This window comes from Gymnogyps californianus, chromosome 3 (genome assembly GCF_018139145.2).
Source record: "Gymnogyps californianus isolate 813 chromosome 3, ASM1813914v2, whole genome shotgun sequence".
Lineage (NCBI taxonomy): Eukaryota > Metazoa > Chordata > Aves > Accipitriformes > Cathartidae > Gymnogyps > Gymnogyps californianus.
In genome coordinates, this window is record NC_059473.1 from 18,993,279 (window position 1) to 19,012,368 (window position 19,090).

At 51.0% G+C, this 19,090-nt stretch overlaps 1 protein-coding gene across 1 annotated transcript in view; it reads right to left on the reverse strand.

Moving 5' to 3' along the window:
* GALNT14 (polypeptide N-acetylgalactosaminyltransferase 14) overlaps positions 1-10,042 on the reverse strand; it is a 100,610-nt gene extending 90,568 nt beyond the window's left edge. Inside the window, exon 1 of the mRNA XM_050894216.1 lies at positions 9,914-10,042. Within this exon, the coding sequence (XP_050750173.1) occupies positions 9,914-10,042 (129 nt within the window). The remainder of the gene's footprint in view (positions 1-9,913) is intronic.
* Between the last annotated feature and the right edge of the window lie 9,048 nt (positions 10,043-19,090).

Here is a 19,090-nt window from a genome sequence, read left to right on the forward strand (position 1 = left end):
TGCTGGCCGGCCCCAGGCAACACTTGTCGTCTCCTTCACCCCAGAACGGGCTCCTCCCGTGCCATGGCCAGCAGGCAGGACCGCTGGGGCACCACTGGGCTGAGCACCCATCCCCAAGGGCTGCACGGTGGTTGGTTCGTTCTCTTCTTAAGAGACCTAAACCAGAGATCTTCCTGCGGGATGGGAGGGCAGGATGGGAGGGTTTTTCACGAAGTGTTTTGCAATACCACAAGGAGCACACCGTATGCAGCCTACACGCCATACACGGTTTAACTCTGAGCATTATACAGATATTCATCCGTTTTAATCCCAGTCGCATGAGCAGATGGCTGGTTAATGCATGTTTAAGTCTCTCTCTCTCCAAATTACACCGTATTACGGCACTAGGAAAATGCAACAGGCATTATAAACGCCACGGCTCTTCCTCACTCCCTCCCTGTCCAGCTCCACTCTTGCCAAAAGGCAGGACCATGTGACACAACAGCTCGCCTCCCAGCTTGGCTCCCAAACACCAGCTTCCACAGTCCCCCTGCGTCTTCCCGCTGCCCACCCCGCTGGAAAAACCACCTGCCTTCCCCAGCCAGACCCCCGAGTTTCACATTTTGGCGGTGTGAGGTCAAAGTGCAAAGGGGCTGCATCCCAAACATCCCCTGAGGCAGATCCCAAAGGATATTCAAGGATATTATTCCATCCTGAAGGACCCTGAATCAACCCATTGGGTAGAGCAGATTACCCTGACTCAGAGGAAAAAAACTTTAAAAAAAAAAAAAAAATGTTTAATAAAAAGAAGTGACCCAAGCCATTGAAAATGAGCCTGCTCACACCTGTAACTCCTCCCTCCCATCTTTTCTCTGTCTCACCTAACAACAAGCAACTAAAAATTTAATGCACGAGAAAGAAAAGATGTGCACGAACTCCCCCCGGCCCAGGGGGGCTGCAACCGAGGCCTGCGCCACTGAACATATTCGTGTCTTATTTGCGAGCTGTGCGCCTCCATAATGTGTTATGAGGTGTGGTTGTAACCGGCGGATGCCGACAGTGGTCCTTGAGGAGGAAATGGTGTGTGTCTAAATGCAGGCAAAGCTATTTAGAAAGCCAGGACAAAGCAGCCTTGCTCTCCTTGCTTGGGCCAAATTACATCCTTTGGACTTATTCCTTCAGTGGCTTCAAAAAAAAAAAAAAAAAAAAAAAAAGAATAATTCATCTCAATTTCCTTGGCTCTGCGAATAATGTTTAGAGAACAGAAGGTGATTTCAGAGCTCGTTTGTTTTTGCACCGCACAAACCCTGTTCTCCTCGTATCACTTTCCAATCAGGTTTATTGTTGGTGTTTCCGCTAGAAAACCAAGGAGGGAAAGGCTAAAACCCTCAGTTGCACTTGAGACGGAGGGGAAAAAAATAAATTTAAAAAAAAATTTAAAAAAAAATCTATCTTTTCCTTGTCTTTCAGCCTGATCTGAAAATGAACCTGTTTTGCTTCTGAATCAATTCTCTTCCAGCACTGCACTTCCCGCAGTCCTTTCCGAGACGAGATGCAATCATTAGCTCACTTGCTCCTGCAAATAATACCACAAAGCCGGAGCTCGAGCTGCTTTGCAGTAAATCATCACTAATTTCTGCCTATGTGCAGCAAGGCAGGGTTTGGCAAGGGACACAAGGCCCCCCCAAGCCCCACAGGTGCCACCACCAATGCCTCTGCCCCCCTTCTGGCTGGGGACAGTCCCCAACCCAGCACGTTCCCCCCATGGAGAAGTGAAACCGGCACATTGTCCCTTCCCAAAACGCTTCTCTCTGACATGTAAAGGACCGCCGCACCTCTCTCGCTCCCTCAGGACGGCAGTAAGGGTTAATTAAAGCTCCTAAGGAGCTTCCAAACAGCCGGATTGAAGGCAAACTATTAGTACTACTAATGCCACCTCCATAAACAAAGCAGTGAACTCCTGCTGAACCTGTCACCACTGATCATTTTCCAAAGGCACATGTTAATGATCAGAAATCCTCTTCCTCCTCTTCCTCCCAGCACCCCCGTGCCATGGGGCCCAGCCCCCCTGGGACACTGAACACCCATCCCACAGCAGGCAGCTTCCTGGGTACCCTATAGACTGATCCAGCCCAACCCAGGGCTGCCTTCCCCACCAGAGCAGCAGCTATATGGGAAAACCTATATCTAGGCAGCCCACCTTCCCCAGCTCCTATGGAAATACACAGGAAGCGTGGAGCAATACTGATTTAGACGAGCAGAAGATGGGGCCCAAGATCTCCTCCTTGGCTCACTCTTCCCATAATGCTGACTCCTGCTGAGATTTTGGAACCAAAAAGGGGAAAGAGGGTGGGAAATCAATTTAATTGCAGCTTAGTAAGCAACTGTGCTAAGTGTTGCTGGCAAAATCTGAACATTTCGCTATGAGAGAAAGGGGGGGAAAATGGCTTTTTCATTGCACGGCAAAGTGGATTGAGAGCAAACCTCTCCCCCCCATCATCTGCTCCTCCTCACCCCTTCCTTCTCTAAACAGGAGGAAGCCAGCAAGAAACACACAGCTAACGCCAGCAATCTCCCGCTCGCGCTACTCCAATTAATAGTCAATCCACTGCACCCTTTGTCATTAGGCTACACGTAATTACCCCTTCACGCAAATGTCTTTCTTAAACAGATCCTACTTTTGCTTTCTCTGCAGATACATTCCTCGTAATTGGTTTTATTGCACCAAATGCTGGGCTGCCCTCATGGAAGGGAAATGGTTATAACTGTGTTTCTCTCTCCCAGCTGCAGTAGGTTGCTTTAGCATTTCCACGACTTCTCCCAAGCTTGCTTTTTCCACCGGCAAAGAGACTAGAGCACCCAGAAGTACCAATCTGGCATCCCATGGGCTGTGCGCGCTGGACGTGCCCGTCCACAGATCCAAGAAAAACACCCGGCTCACAACACCTCTGCTCAAACCCCGTATTCAGCTACCCGGGGATTTGCCAGCCTGGCACAATAACGCCACACCTGCACTTATACGGGCTTATAAGACGGTGCTATTTGCAAAGCTGCCTCTCTCAGCACTGCCCTTCCAGTGTCTGTGCTCGCCCAGCTCATGCCTGCCAAACCACAGCGGTTCGGCAGACCGTGCCCTGCGTGCTCTGCCCTCGTCTCTACACCTAAAACCAACCTCTCAGCTTTGGGAGGGAAAGAAAAACTCTAGTCCCGGTACCATAATGCTCCATAGACCTGCCTCCCCCAGGCACAGCCGTTTATAGCCCTTACCCTGCAGCCATCCCACGTGCCAAGTCCCACTGCCCGCAGGGAGGCACGGATCATGCTGCAGGGCCAGGGTCAAGAGACGTGTCAGCAGAGCAAGAGGAAGCAAACCCAGCAAAGACAGGCCCTGGGCCACAAGCACATCAAAATAAATCAGGATGATGTTCTCTTATCATGGAAAGGAAAAGCGAGGAGGAGAAAACAGCCTGGGTTTTTGAGTAAATAATCCACCTCTGTACATATCTGATGTGGCGAAAGGATAAATAGGAAAAAAAAAAAAAATCTTCCCTGACAGTCAGCATCTTTCTCACGCATGGAGACACTTCACAACATACATGCTGTGTCTACGACGCCTCGGCATCCAGACACAGAGCTGATTTCGGAGACCTCCCTGCTCAAAAGCAGGACTTTCTTTTGTCAAGCCCACCCCTAAGGGTCACCAAGGACTCAGGGCCACGAGCCAGAGCTGAGCCCTCCTAAAAACCCAGCTGCAGGGGTGAGGGCTCAGGCCCGTCCCTGTCACCTACCGAGGGGATGCCGCCACACCACGCCACGCCACGCCAGCCGGTGAGGGACGCTGCAGCCCAGAGTGATCCCGCTGGCAGTGTGCAGGGTGCTCTGCAGGGACCTTGCCAGGAGAAGCGGATTACAAGAGAGACCATGACGCTCCTGAGCTCAGCTCACCCCGGGAGCATCACCACCTCCGACACCCCTTCGGAGTGCAGCAGCAGGACTTTTCCAGCTCTTTCTAGCCTTCCAGAGCAGAATAAAAAGTATTTTTCTTCTTCTAGTGCTCAACACCTCTTGTCAACAAGACACATACCGGCTGCAGAGAAATTTATTTAGCATCTTACCAGCAAAGAAGTGGAATCCTTGCATCCTCTCCTTCCTTCCCTGATACTTTTATTTAAAAGCACCAAGCTAGGAAAGGTGCCTGGGCATCGCGATGCTCACTGTTTTGCAAAGCAAACAGGTCTTGTTCAATCAATATTTATGCCCCCATCACTCACAGCTGCAACACGGAGCTCTACCAGAATGCAATGGGGGTAAAATTCATTCATTCATTGCAATTACCAGTGAAAAATTAACAGGGTTTTCATTGACTGCTTATTGTTTCACAGGTATCTCAGAGAGCGCCTTGATGCGCAGTGGGTAGATTAATTAAGCGAGACGTACAAGGCAGGCTGCTCACCATTTGTCCGCAGCTGGTTTAGCAGCCGAGGTGACTGGGTGCTGACTTTGGCAGGACTTCTCACCTCACTCCTGCTCCATGAGGACGCAGGTATTTGTACAAGGAGGTGGCCGTGCTGGGAAAACCTCTTTCCCAAGCCCACCAGAAGGAAGGCAAGCGCTTGAGAAACAGCACCTGTTGATGCACCAGACTTGTCCTGTCTGGTCCCACAGACGAGGACGGCTTGGGCATGGTTTTCTGTTTTATATTTCCACATCCATCACTAAATACACCAGCAGGAGAGAGCAACTTTGTATTTCCACCCCACCTCCTGCATCAGCAAAGCTTGGGACATCCTAGAAAGCCTGGGTTTGCTCCTAGAGATTTCAGGGTGGGATTTCACCAACAAAGCATGACAGAAGTTTCCTCTTCTCTCCCATCCTGGACCTGCCCATGCCCCCAGCCAACACGAGCTTCCCTGGTATTAAATGCTCTGCCTTTTTGTTCCCGACAGCTTTGCCACTTCAATCCCTTAATTGTTAAGATCTGAATTTTTGCAGGATACACAGTTATTTTAATCTGTTAAGTGGCTCTGCTGCTATAAAACTGACAGGAATTTAATATCTGGAGACTGTCAGCTGAGCTCCAGGTGCTGAGGCTTTCTAGATGGCGATGATGCAGAAGGAAGCACAGGCTGGTGCGAGGCACACAAGCGCAAAGCTGGCAAGCGTCCCTTCGCATCGAGGTCCAATCCTTGCAGGGTGCCGAGTACCCCGGAGCACTCTGAGCAGGCAGCGAGGGCGCTGAGCCTCTCATCATCTCCCGGGAGCCATCCCCCAGCTGCATTTGAACACACTCGGAAAGGAGCTGTTGCATCGCAAACACTCGTACAAGTCAAGTATATCAGGTCACTTTTTTTAGTAAAAGGAACTTTTCCTCCATAGCTTTTCTCCTACAATCCAGCCCACGACGGACCCGCTTTCCCTCCAGAGGCAGTCAGCTATGCTTCAGCCATTCATCAGAGGGAGCAAGCTGGCATGCAGGAGGGAATGAAGAGAAATAAAAACCCCAAACCCAACAAAACACATCTTCCTGCCCCTCCTGCACACACTGCCGGCACTGAGCACCAAACCCCAGAACCCCCACCAGCCCCTCACTGCTGCAGGGCTCTGCTATACAGCCAGCTCCCCACTTTGGTCTGATACGGATTCACCAGGTGGAGGAGATGACATGACCAAGGGGTTGTCACCTACTCCTCTCCTGCTCCCTCGTTAGCGGCCCCCAGGGCCACGCGGCTGCAGCCTGGCACAGGGCACAGGCACCAGCACGAACCGGGGGAGCCGGCACACTAGCAAAACATCGCTGCAGAGCCAGCTACACGTACTCCTCACAAATCAATTTGGGAATTTGCTTGTAATTAATCCCGCGTATCAGTTCCTCTCATTATTTCTTAATGTAATTAAGTTATTAATTTATATGTTCCCCCCACACACACCTTCCCAAAGGAAAGCAAAGAGCCGGATCAGAGGGAGGCAGGGGAGATGCCGGGCAGCAGCACGGGGCCATGAGCCTGGATTACCAGAGCACATGCCAAGTCCCAACGCCGCCTCCCTGGGCGACTTCAGGTGGGTCACCGGCAGCCTGATTTTCCAAGAGGGCTGAGCGACTCCAGTTCCTCTGGAGTCAATGAGAGCCAGAAGGATACAAAGTTCAATTAACCTCTCCGGGTCCCAGTTCATCCAGCCGGAAAACTGCTGGGGCAGGGAGACAGGCTGGAACTAATTAATGCTTGCAAAGTATTTCAAAACCCTCCGCCAAAAGGCGGGGAGGGCACGAGGCATGGACAAGTCCCAGCTGATCCGTAACCCCGACCAGCCCCATGTCCTTACACCCTCATCCATCAGACTCGGCTTTCCTGTGGGCTGAGCCCACGGCTGCTAACTAGGCACCCGGCCGGGCCATGCAGGCAATACACCCTGGCAGAGGCAGGCATACCGCTACGGCTCCTCTTCTCAGCCAATTTATAGGATTTTATAAAGGGCAGGGCAAGGGCAAGGGCAAGTTTTGCTTACTGCACTAACAGGGCTTGATCTGCCCTTTGGAAAAGGAAAAAAAAAACCAAAACCCAAAAACCCAAGCAACAGCAGTAATAACAGCACCGGAGGGACCCAGGGAAGGTGTCCCGGGAACAGCTTCACAGTCCTAAATGGAGTGAGTTATTTTCTTCCATACCCGACCAGCCCTGCAAGGTTACTACACCCCACAGCCAGGAGGGAGTCCCACACCCTAAAATCCAGCCTCAGCCTGCTCCGGCTGCCCTGGCATGTACCGCCAGCGGCTGCAAGTGGCGGGGAGGAGGAGGAGGGAAAAGAGGTAACAGGGATTGAGGGGAGCAAGGGCTGGCAAGAAGAGGGGCCCTCTGAGCCTGCCTGCCACCAGGCAACGGTGAGAGATCCACAGAGATGGGATCAGAGGGGAAAACAGGAAAAAAAAAAAAGGGGGAGGTGAAGCCAAGTTAATTACAACAGACGGCTGCGCCTACCTCTTCAGGCACGAGCAGCTCGGGAAAGCTCAGCTACCACCATCGGACCTGCCCCAAACGCCCACCTCCACTGGGGCCGTAAGAGACCAAGCCAGCAGCGTGTTTCGGGGGTAGGCAAGACTCAAAGACTGCGGCAGACCCCTCACACCAAGGACCTGCTCCTTGGAGACCTTGCCAACCCCAACACGGGGTTCTCCGGCTATAGGAAAAACATCACAAGCCTTCCTTTGGGAAGCTGAGCGCTGGATCTGGCACAGGATTTGGGATAAAGGGCGAGGTGGGGGGGCAGACCAAAATAACAGCAATGGACGGGCAAGCCCTCCGTGCAGCCGAGGGCTGCAGCTCCGCGAGCAGCAGCTCTGCCGCTGGCCCTTGGCAAGCCACCAACGTGCCGCAGCCGGCCGGCGAGCTCGGGCACCACGGCCTTCCGGCATCGGACACGTGCCGCAAGCCCTGCCAGGAGACAGGCACGGGCAGGAGGAGGCATTACCAGCTGGAGCCTAGCTATAAGGGTCTAAAGGTTAAATCCACATGAGGCATGATATATGGTGCGCATATGGCCGCAGAAATAAAGCTCAACTGAAAGAGAAGGGAGAAAGGAGGGGAGGGATAAAAAAAAAAACCACGTCAGAAAACGCTGCCAGGAAAGTTGATGTGGATTCGCTCCATTTCTCCACCGTAGCTGTGTAACAAAGTTTGCACTGCCGTTAGCAACCTACTACCTCTACTTGTTTCTCAAGGAATTTGGGAGGACAACTCTAACTGCTCAAGTTTTCATCATCGGCAGCCGGTCCCGCTGGCCAGGGGAACCGGACATACTGCCAGGCTCTTCTCTGGGCTGCAGCATCCCTGCCTCTGGTACCCAAGTCAGCTCTGCAGCCATTCAGAGGGGTTAACTGAAGTGACACCACGTCCCTGCGCTCACAACCAGCTTATAATTCATACTGCTCAAAAGTGGCTTCCAAAGCCAAAAAATGTAATGCATTAAAAAAAAAAAACAAAAAACACCTGCACGCTATGGATCTCAAGGGGATGCAACTGTTTTGATGGAAAATTCAGAGGAAATAAAGGAGAGGCAATTTTAGCAGTCAAATTGCTGGAGTTATGGCAACTTGGCAGTTGGAGCTTCAAAACTCGGGGCCTGATCCTGTGTGACAGGAGAAATTCGCTTCGCCAGCTGTGGGAGCCCAGCCGAGCCCCTAACAGCGTCAGCAACCTGCACCTCGGGGTGGGGGGAGCCTTGAACAGGAGCAGAAAGTCAAAATGGGCTGCAAAATGGCAGCAATTCAGCTGCAGCTGGTGCTAAGTGAGAAGCGAGGTTCATTTCAAGGAGAATATAGGAGCTCACGTCAAACAGGGGAGGTCTTATTTTACAATTTTTAAGAACGCAGTTCCAATAGAAACCTATTGACACCAAAGCACAGTTATGGTTAAGAAAGCGCTTGTCTTCTAACTCTGTTTTCAGGGACTTATTGCCTTCCCCCACTTAAATAAATAAATAAATGTAAATATAATTATTTATTTTGGGGCCTGAAATTGCATAGATTCATTCCCCTCCGCTAGGACTGAAAGATTTCTGAAAGCCTGAAAAAACCTCCTCAATCATTTTTATTTAAAAAACATGGAAAACCAATAATTCCTCAAGATGAAAAAAATCAAAGTAAGCTTTATGAGTTCTGACTTTTTTTTTTCCAGTCAGGTCATTAATTCAGTTGCAGAGGTGACACATATATGAGACTCTCCAAAGACCTGGCTGACACGTATAGTTGCCGTGTGTCATGGGCAAAACGCTCAGTTGGGTGTCACTGGTGCAAAAAAGGGGCTGAGGGCTCGCACCCTTCCTCTGCCGCAATAACCCTTAATCTCAGCAGATTTTCAGGACCTGGGCTCTAACCCCGATTAACTTATTCAAGATTTACAACGGTATAACTAAGAGCAGCATCTAATCCGTGTCCTTTCGAAAGTTAACCCTCAGCTAATCTCAGGCCACTCTCAGGCGTTAGAGAGGAGAGGACAGGACACGGGACCTTGTTCAAACGAAGCTGCTTGCAGCATCCCCTGCTTTTCGCAGCGTTTGGGCAGCGAAACACCTCTGTTCCACTCCCTGTGTCGAGTGGGATGCTCTTCGCATCTCTCCCATGCTATCACTCCGGGGACTCAAACACGACACACAAACACGCGACTGCAAATGCACCCTTCTTCCACCCAGGCTGAGACTGACAGGGCAACGCTCCTACCTGCGCCCTGTCTTCAAACAAAAACAGTAATTAAAAGTCCCGGACGTCTAACCCGGCTGATGTACCTGCAGCTCTGCCAGCCGACGTGCCCCAACCGCGGACCACCTAAAGGCTCTCCGTCTGCTCCCCTCCCGTTTCGGCCAGGGGAGAGGACTGAGCCATTCTTGTTTAGGAGAGGGGTCGGAAACGCTGCGTGACCCACGGGGGAAAGGAGTCGCCCGCCCCCCACGCGTGACACAAAACACGCGCTTCGCTCTCTTGGGACGCGCCAGTCCCCCCCGCTCCCCAGGGACCCAAGGCCCGAAGCGAGGGATGCTCGAAGTTGGCAGCGGGGCAGAGGGCCGGTACCGCCGGCGCCCCTGCCACCCCCGGCGGCACCCGCGGCTCGGGGAGCCCCGATGGCTGCAGCCCCCGGTGAACCGGGGCGGGCTGGGGACGGCTGAGGATTGTCGCTGCCCGAGGCCGTGCGGAGGAGGGGGCACCGCGACCGGGGGGGTTAATTCACCAGGGCGGGGGGGTAAGGAAAGGGCCCGACCTCACACCACCGCCCCCCCCCCCCCCGGCACAGAGCCGGTGCAAAACTTTAAGGGGAGCGCCATAGGGTAAGGGTCCCAAAAACCGCCGGGAACTTCTTCCCCGGGCGGCGGCGGCGCGCCCTGCCCGCCGGCTGCATCTCGCCCGCGTCCCGCCGGGGCGGCCCCGGCCCCGCCGCCCCTTCCTTACCTCCGGCGGGCGCCCCTCGGTTCCCGCCGCCTCCAACTTCCTCCTCGCCCCGAAGAAGAAGAGGAGGAGAGCAGCGAGCCAGAGCACCCCCAGCAGAGACAGCGCCAGCCGCCGCGTCGGCCGCCTCATCCTCGGGAGGGGTGGGAAAAGTCCGGTTGGGGGGGGATGAAGGAGCCGGGGAGGGGGGTAGGGGAGGGCGGTGGGCGCCTCCGGGGGCAGCGGGAGCGGGGCTAGGCGGGGAGGAGGGTCTCGCCCGCCCGCCCGGGAGCCGGCGATGCGAGTCCCGGGCTGTGCATGCTCTGCAGGGGAGGGGAGGGGAGGAGGAAGAGGAGGAGGAGGCGGCGCCGGGAGGAGGGGGGGCTGGAGCCGGTGCCGGAGTCGCTCGCCGAGGGAAGGTGCTGCGCGCAGGCAGCCGGGCTGGCACCCCGGGCCCGACGGGGGAGCTGCGGGGCCGCGCCGTTGCCCTGCCCGCTCCGCCGGGGACCGCACCGCGCCGCCCGGGGACGGGGACACCGAGCGCACCGGTTGGGGTGGGGGGGGTGGGGGGGTGTAACCGGGGCCGCCCATCTGTCTCCCCTCCCACACACCGTGCGTGGGTCCAGGCCACTTCCCAGCGCCCCCGAGCCGAGCGCGAAAGGATGTGCGGGGCCGGGCAGCGCCGCTGCGAAGTTGGCCCGAGCCGGTCCCGGTCCCCATCCCCGTCCCCGTCCCGGTCCTCGTCCGGCTCCGGGGCGAGGGGAGGCCACCATTCAACAACACACAGAGGAGGCTCAGACATGACGGGAAGATTAATTTATCCAATTGAAACAGCAGGGGGAATTCAGGTAGGTGGAATTTAATTACTGGATTTGGAAGAGAAGATGTGAATCTCCAGAGCTGTCAAGAGCACTTAAAAAATAAAATCATAATCATCAGCTGTTGGTATGCCAGCAGCGGCGGGGTGCCGGGCCATGGTCCTGCAGTGATGGCCCTCAGGTGTCATCCCTGTCCTGTGGGGTGTTCCCTGCTGCCTCCACACACAGCCCCAGCGCAGCAAGCCTGTCCGCACAGGGCAGCCAAAGTGGGAATTACAGACATTGCTAAGGGAAAAAAAAAACCAGCAGAGTAGGACTCCAGAAAAGAGCTGCCTCACCTAGCTGTCCCTGCTCACCTGCCTGACTCGCTGCTTTTCCGATCCTGGCGCTGACAAGCATTGCACGAGCTGAGCAATCCCTTGCAAAAGACATTACGGAATAAATTAAGTATTGGAGCAGATGTGAGTCATTCATGTTAGTACAAAAACTATAGAACAAACCCCATAAAAACAGGAATCCATGCATAAAGTAACATATGGAATGAATTGGAGATAAGATGTCAAATGCTGGAAAGTCCGATGCACATGTTGTAAACAACCTCTCCTATGCATTTCCCACACACTCCTCCTGGTTTTATTATTTCCTGCAGTTGTTTTCTGTCATTTGCTAATTTATCATTTGTGATCTTCATCCTCTGTCCTCCTCCGATATATTTCCAGGGCTCAGTAAGCCCTTCTCCCCTAACATAATCCATGCCTCTCAGGCCCAACATTCACAGAAAGATGCCCCGATAAAAATTTCATTAGCATCCACAAAAAGGGACATTTCTCTGTCTTTGTTTTAAGGCCCTCTGACTTTGAAATGCCTTTACCAGAACCATGAAATCCAGGTCCAGCGGGCAGGCTTAGGTTGAACTTTGTTTTGCAACAGCAGCAGCAGCACAGCCAAGCAGGAGCAGAACTAACCAGGTGGCAAGAGAGTGGAAAGCCCTCATGAGCCACCAGCCTGATGTTGCGCGGGAAGCCCGCGCCAGCCTGAAAATGTCACCTCTTCCCATGGTGTGCATCATTTGTCACACCAATTAACCTTCCTCAGCCCTGTGCTCAGGGTAGCTGGACCACCATGCTCCGGCTCTGCCACCATAAGACATCTCTGCCTAACCTAGAGGGGACCTGCAGGTGGATGCAGGTGTTACTCTCTTCCCCAGACTGTTGCTTTATGCTTTCTCCTGAAAGCTCAGGTGAAGCACCTGAGCAACCTTTAGCAGCTGAGGCACATCAATGGTGGCTTTTCACATGGCTTATAGTTGTCTTCTTACTTTGTGCCCACCCCAGCTATTGGCATGGGCTGGTTGCTGCCTCTCACGTACCTCCCTCTAACGCCTTTGGAGCAGGAATGGCTTTCTGACCAAAAAGATTATCTTGCCAGAAGTAGAAAGTAGCTGCTGCCATTTTCCTGGCTGGGACAAAGCGACCTCGGCCGCTGTAACACAGCATTCCCCTGACACGTTTGCAGAGGGTGCTGAGCTTTTCCTACACCACCTCACTCCGCGCTAGGACAGCTTTTCCAGATAAAGGCACCTGGGTGTTATCATTCAAAGCTGGATTAAAAACCTCATCTTTTTTGTAGGTCAGACTTTCAGCGGAAGTTATTACAAAGTATAGGGGGGAAATACAGAAAATATCAGGGAAATACATTACAAATTAGATTACAGGTAAGGTAATAAATAGGACGGACCTGACAAAAATGCAATCAGATAATGCTATCTTATTACCTTGAGAAACAACTCCCTCTGCTGAGGGAAAGCTTTATTGGCAGGGCTTGGCGCCGTGATGAATAACCCGTTGTGCCCGGCCGAGATAACGGGCAAAGGCCTGACTCTTCCCTGCTGGCACCGCCGTTACACCGGCAAGGAGGGTGACACCACCAGTGCTACAGTGACGCTGTACAAATCCCTGCCTGCTGGAGCCCTGTGGCTGCTCTGTGCAGGCGTCCAGTGATGAGACAGGAGATTCGAGGAGCTCTAGCAATGCATACGATCTCCAAGAGAGTATATTCCTCCTGACCGTGTTCTGGGACAGATAATACATCGAGCAGATGATGGTAACAGCTATTTAAACAAGAATAAGGCAAGAGTACAAATCTGTAGGTTTAGAGTTATTTGAAGTCATAGACTTTCAGAGACTTGTGTAAAAATCCTACTGCAATTCCATTAAAACCATGGCAATAAAAAAACCTTCTGTTGTATTATTGATACCCATATCTTCCCCATTTTTCTAATTTTTCATCTGCCAATCTCAGATGCTTCACAAGTGAGGTCCATAACATACTACCTGTTTCCAAGAGAGCAAAATTTAAGGCCAGCAGTACAGCCAGAGAGAGAAAAACAGTATAGGAAATGGGTATTTAGCATTTGTTGGTATCGGCATTGCAAAGTTGATGAAAGGGATTGTTTCATGAAAGCAAAAATAGGACATCATTTCTGAGCGGAAGGGGGACTCTTCACAATTGCAGCCTCAGGCGATGGCCCTTTGGGGTCCTGCCTTTAAGGAAAGGTGGGGGGGGGGGGAAGTAGCTCTCCTCGCTATTTCAAGGCCATCTGTAAAGCACATTTCAAGGGAATTTCATTTCACCAGGTCTACAAACCAGCTGGGCACTGCCTCAGTGCAGTTTTTACTAGGAATACTGCTGGGTTTGAGTTTGGTTCACATCCGAGATCCCATCCACAGAGAAAAAACACGTTTCTTTTCCAAAAGGATCGTGAATAGTTTGCAGTTTGTTCTGGGAAAGTTGGAAGGGGCTTCAACAGGTACACTCAAGAAGTGATCAGAGGAAAGGATCAAAATCTACCCCCAACTTGGGATGCTGAGGAGTCTCAGCTGAACATCACAGGTTATTGTAAGATGGAGCAACCCCACTGAGCTCTGGCTGAAAAGGGGCTTCTAGGACATGGAGCCCTGCTGCCAGGGGAGGATCTGGTACAGTCAGTGGTTTGGGGCAGCCCAGCTCTCACTGCTGTTTATGGCAGTGCAGCTTCTCCATGAAGAGGTGCTGCTTGCAGTAGCAGATATATCAGAAAGAATATGTTTGTTGGCAAAAATAAGAGATCAGTGTTCGAAAGGGTCAGCATGGTAAGATGTGGTTACACAGGGAGATGGATTTCATTCAGTGGTCAATGGTACCCTTGTGGTCCCTGCTCCAGCCTTGGGGAAAGAAGCTAATACAGAAGTTTCTCTCTCACCCCTGGAAGAGGGCGTGCTACACTTAGCGAATTTAACCACGCTGAGGACAGGGCCAGGAGAGGAGGGAGAGCACATCAAGCTGCTCCCAAATAGCTGTTTTGGCAAGTGCTGAGCATTGGCATGTCTCACAAGAAGGCCAGCTGTCCCTCGTCACCCAGCAGCCGAGGTGCCAGCCTGGGTGCAGAGCCTCCAGGAGAGCAAGCCCACACATGCCCCTGGCCCAGGCACCACCCCAACAGCCCGACCTGCTCCCAGGGGATGACTCAGAAACCATTTGCTACTTGTCCAGGGGTGGAGTTGTGCTTCGAATGCGAACAGTCATGTCAGTGACTCTTTCAAGTTTACATTTCATACAGGAACAAAAATCCCTTTTTGGATCTGCAGCTATTCAAAAAGCCTCCAGGTCATATGGTCTGTTCCTAATCCAGTCAACGTGGGCAGAAGAAGGGGAGAAGCCAGCAAGGCCTTTGCACAAGGGCAAGGAGAGATTGTTGCTTTGCCATGGGGGTCCACCAGCTCTGCAGCGCTTGTCACCACCATGCCTTGGCCCTGTGGCATGTTGCTGCGAGGGTGCAAGTGTGTACTGAGCTGGTGGTTCCTAGCCACAGCTACCATCACACACAGCCCTCAGGGTTCTGAATGGCAACGAGGACTCTCTGCCACCTTAGGCAGTAGCCTACCATCTCAAAAAGCAGCTTCCATGAAGGCTGTTGAAGGTACTGTGAACATTGTCCCACATTTTTGTGGCAGGTAAGCTCTGCCTTTGCTTTTGTGCTGTAAAGGGAGCCAAAAAAAAGAGCAGTGCTTATGCTGAACAATATTCTCCCTGTGTGCCCTCAGAGAAGACCACAAATGTTAGAGACAGCTCTGGCCTAATTGTAAGTTAAAGTTCTTTTTAAAAGTAAAAGCTTTATAGTTGGCTGTCTCCTTTCCCTCACTGATGACATAACAGAACTGTAGCTTGTCCTACATCTGCAGCCTAAACTGGAGGGTCAAACATGAAGCTGTGAAGCACTCACCTTCTCCACTTGGGTGATGATATCGCTCTGCACCTCCTCACCTACTGCTGCAATCAGAAAGGGAAATGGAGGAATTCCTGTGGGCTTTTTGCCACTATTGGAGTTGAAAGCAGATCTTTTTCAGTAACTGTAAAGGATTTTTTTTGTTTTTAATTAAACCACAAGCATTCTTCTCTAGAAACTTTCTATGATGGCATCTCCAGTTAATTAAAGGTTTAAGCTGTCAGGAAATGCTATACATAAAAAAAATAAAATAAAGAGGAGAGCTACTTTAATAGCATTTGTTAATTGAAGTTCTCATCAAGTCAGCTGCAGGAACACAAGCTGTTCCCTGAGTAGGTGGGCACCAGCACACATCCAGACATTTGCCTGCAGTTCCTACAAGTCAGGCTCCCACTTTCAGCCTAGCTTGTGTGGCACCAATGGATGAGGCAGTGCTGAGCTCCCTCACCCCTCACCATTGGGACAAAGACTTCTCCATAGTAAGATTGGAGGAGGGTGGGGGAAATTCTTGCCTACCACAAGGTATTATATCTTGCATCTTTAGCAACTGCAATCAAATGGCCACCCACTTGCACTTGTGTTTAATTCACATTCTCCTCATTCTTTGTCTCCCTTTGCTGGCGCACAGATTTTTCTGGATTAGATGCAGCCTTTTTACTAGCTTCCAGCATTTCCAGGTGCTCAATGGTGCCAGTACAAGCAGGTGCGGGAGCAAGGGCCAGAGGAACGGAAGATTTGAAGGGAAGACACATTGACTTCAGCATGTGGCTGGGGGACATATTAGGGAGCACAAGAACAGATCCCTTGGGCAGTGCTCTTCCACTGTGATCACCTTCAGTACTATTCACGGGTTGCTTTTGACCAGCCCTGCTTTTGTGTAGCTTATTGCCACAATAGACTTAAGTCTTCTGGGTCCTGTCTGTCTCCAGATGTCTCTGGTGGTTGATAGTCTCTCCTGATGCTCCCCAACACAGGCATTTTCTGGGAAAAGCCCACAGATAAGCAATAGCTGCTGATCCCACAGCCTGTTTTTTCAGTGTTTTGGCCAGGGCGAAGCTGTATAGCTCCAGGTCACTGCATCAGCAACCAGTGGCAGCCACCGCAAATGGCCACAAAAAGCATTTGACACAAAAGGCAGCAGATAGCTTTATGGGCCAAGTTGCAGCAAATGATCAATAAGCAAACATAGCACAGGGCAGACGAATCTTTACCAGCAGCACCTGAGCCTGTAAGGTCCTGGGCACCCTGCAGTCCTCAGCACAGCTCTGGCAGGCACCCATCCTCCTGGGGGACCCCAGTGCTGCTGTAACGCTACAGGGGAAGCAGAGCTGCTCAGCTGCCTCCCAAGGAGATGTGCTCCTGTGTGCATGCACGCATGTGCACACCCCCCCCCCAGCCATCTCTAAGAAAGCGGAGAACCCTGCCAGAATTCAGACCAAACCCTTTTGTTACTTTGAATATGCTAAATTAGTCCTTTTAGCCAGCTGCAGGACTGTGTCCCTTAGACACATTTAAGCCCGTAATTGCGGTTTGGACAGGTGACACTCAACAGAATAAAGAACAAGTCAGGTGATGGATAAGAGAACACATTAGCCAAAATAAAGCTTTGTCCTTAAAGCACCTTTAATGCCTCTGTCCTTTTGTGTGCAGGTGTTAAGCAGACTTGGAGCCAAATCTCTACTTCTGTGATATGTAAGTGTGGCCTGATGCCAACTGGGATTTAGGCATCTATTAACACAGCTGGCAATACATAATATTGCACCAGGCATTTTGTGGGAAGGAGCGTTTTCACAGCTGGATGAAAAGTTTTACCCTCATCTTGCTCCTATAAAATTTTTCTTAGCAAAAATTCTTGACTGTTCATCCCTCCCCTCTCCTGAGGGATTCAAAAACTGAAGACAGTGAGCCACACACCAACTAACTTCTTAAGATTTCAATCCCATTATTTAGGTGAAGCGTCTAGGAATACACATTCCTTCCATATACAATCCAACGCTTTAACTATAAGGACGGAGTGATTTATATTTGATCAGGCAATCTCCTCCTCTCAACGCAAAAGCTCCAAGGGGCTAACAACTAACCCCGCATCTCCTTGAAAAATAGTTAAAAGCAAGCAGTTACTCTGTGCAAAAGGAGTGCATAACGTCAAGGTCTACGCTTGCTCCACGTCGATCTTTTCATGGGATCCACTGTGATCTCCTGCAGGAAAACACACACGGTGCTACAAATCCTGCCTACCTACAAGGGAACAATATTCTACCCTGAATGTGCTCAGGTGGATTAACATCTCATTTCCCATCACCAAATCATTGCTGTTGGTTAGAAAGCAAAGCAGCAGCTTGATTTCCCCACTAGCAAGACAAAATTTCAAGGCTGCTGTTTAGAAAACAAAGTAATGCTTAATTGCACACATTTGTTTTGCTGTTATTGAGCAAGAACAAGTTAGAAGCCCAACAGCATTATTTTGCCTTCCCCGCATAACACCTCATTAATGCATTCAAACCTGTTAGAATTTGTTAGTCCCAGAGGCTCTTGTTGAACCAGAACGATCAATAGATGCAAACAGAGCAGCTAAAGAGGCAATCAGGGTCCTAGAAAGTTGAAATATTTTCCATTAGGACACCGTAATAACTTCCCCTGAACAAGCATTTCAACAGCTGGTGCTACAAGCAAGGGGACATCCCAGGTAGGAGCAACCCAAGCGAGACACGTGAGGGAAGAAACGTATCTTGATTTAACCGCACAGAGCAAAATGTGCTCTGGACAGCAAGATTTGGTCCAAACAGCTTAGGCCATCGCATGCAGGAGAGCTATTTCACAGGAAATTCTGCGTATGGGAGATAATTGGAGGAAACCGCTCCAACGTTTCAGGTTCTGATCTCCTCGCAGTAATAAGCGCACAAGCAGATGATGCATATGCATGAGAACATAATTAAGAGTGGTAAAACCTGGAAGATTTTCAAACTCTATGGCAATTACCAACTTAAACACACAAAAAATTAAGATAGCCTTATACCCAAAGGAAAGTTATTATTCAAAGTGCCTTCCCTCATTATAGTTAGCTGAAGCTCAAACAGCAGGCTAGCGAGCAGGGGAGAGCTGCCTTCCATTAGCAGCAGGTGCTCTCCCTGGGATGGAGGCAGGATGCTGACATCCTTCTGCTCTTGCTGAGACATCTCAAATGGTCCCAAAATGCTTTATCGAACAAAAATAGAAAGCGGAGGGCGCACATGACTGGCAGCTTGGGCTCCCCTGTTGCTCTTTGGGCCTCTCTGGTGAAGAGCATTCATGGACAGAGAGCTACCCTGTGTAAATAGATTCACTAAATAAATGTGGTAATTATACTGAATATTATTCTCAGTAGAAACAGCAGCAGGGAAATGATTTGCATAAGAAATGTGGATTATTCATGTAAATGAATGTGTTGTTTGCTTATAGAAAAGATTAAGTCTTGTCTAAAGACCTAGAACTCAGCTACACATAAAAGCTAACACTTAACCAGAGTCTTATGCCTTGACTGTGCTCTGCCCACCTTTATCGAATTCATCTTGGCAGGACTAGTTATGTTTTTCTCATCAGTCCATTTTGCTAAAGCTCAAACTCCCCTCAGTTCAGGGGATAGTTAATCTTCTCTAGGGAGCCTGTTTTGGCTGCCATTGAAGTACCTTTACAGGAATTCAGGCTTTTAATCTTTGTTTCAGCAAGCTGAGCCTAGTGGCAGGAGAAAGAGGAGCAGTTTCTAGGTTTGAAGAGCTGTACAAAAAGCCTGACTTGGGAGGATGGATCCTTTCATTTTCTTCCTCCACGTGCTGGATGCAAGGAGGGGCTCAGGTCCCAGGCTGGCTCTGCCCTGCACAGTCCAGAAACAGCCAGGACTATCCTCAGTTTTGGGGGGCAATAGTATGTCAGGGCAGGTTAGCATAGCGTTGCAGCCCCCAAGAGCTGGGCTACTGATGGAGACACTGTGTGCCCACCTCACACCCTCTCTGCCACCCCATGGCATGCTCACCCTTGGGGTACTTTCACCCTGCTACCTGAGCAACGCAGAAGGGGTTGATCCCATTGCAACCACCTCCTGTTAACATCAGGACAGCTTCATCCCTCATCACAGCAATCCCA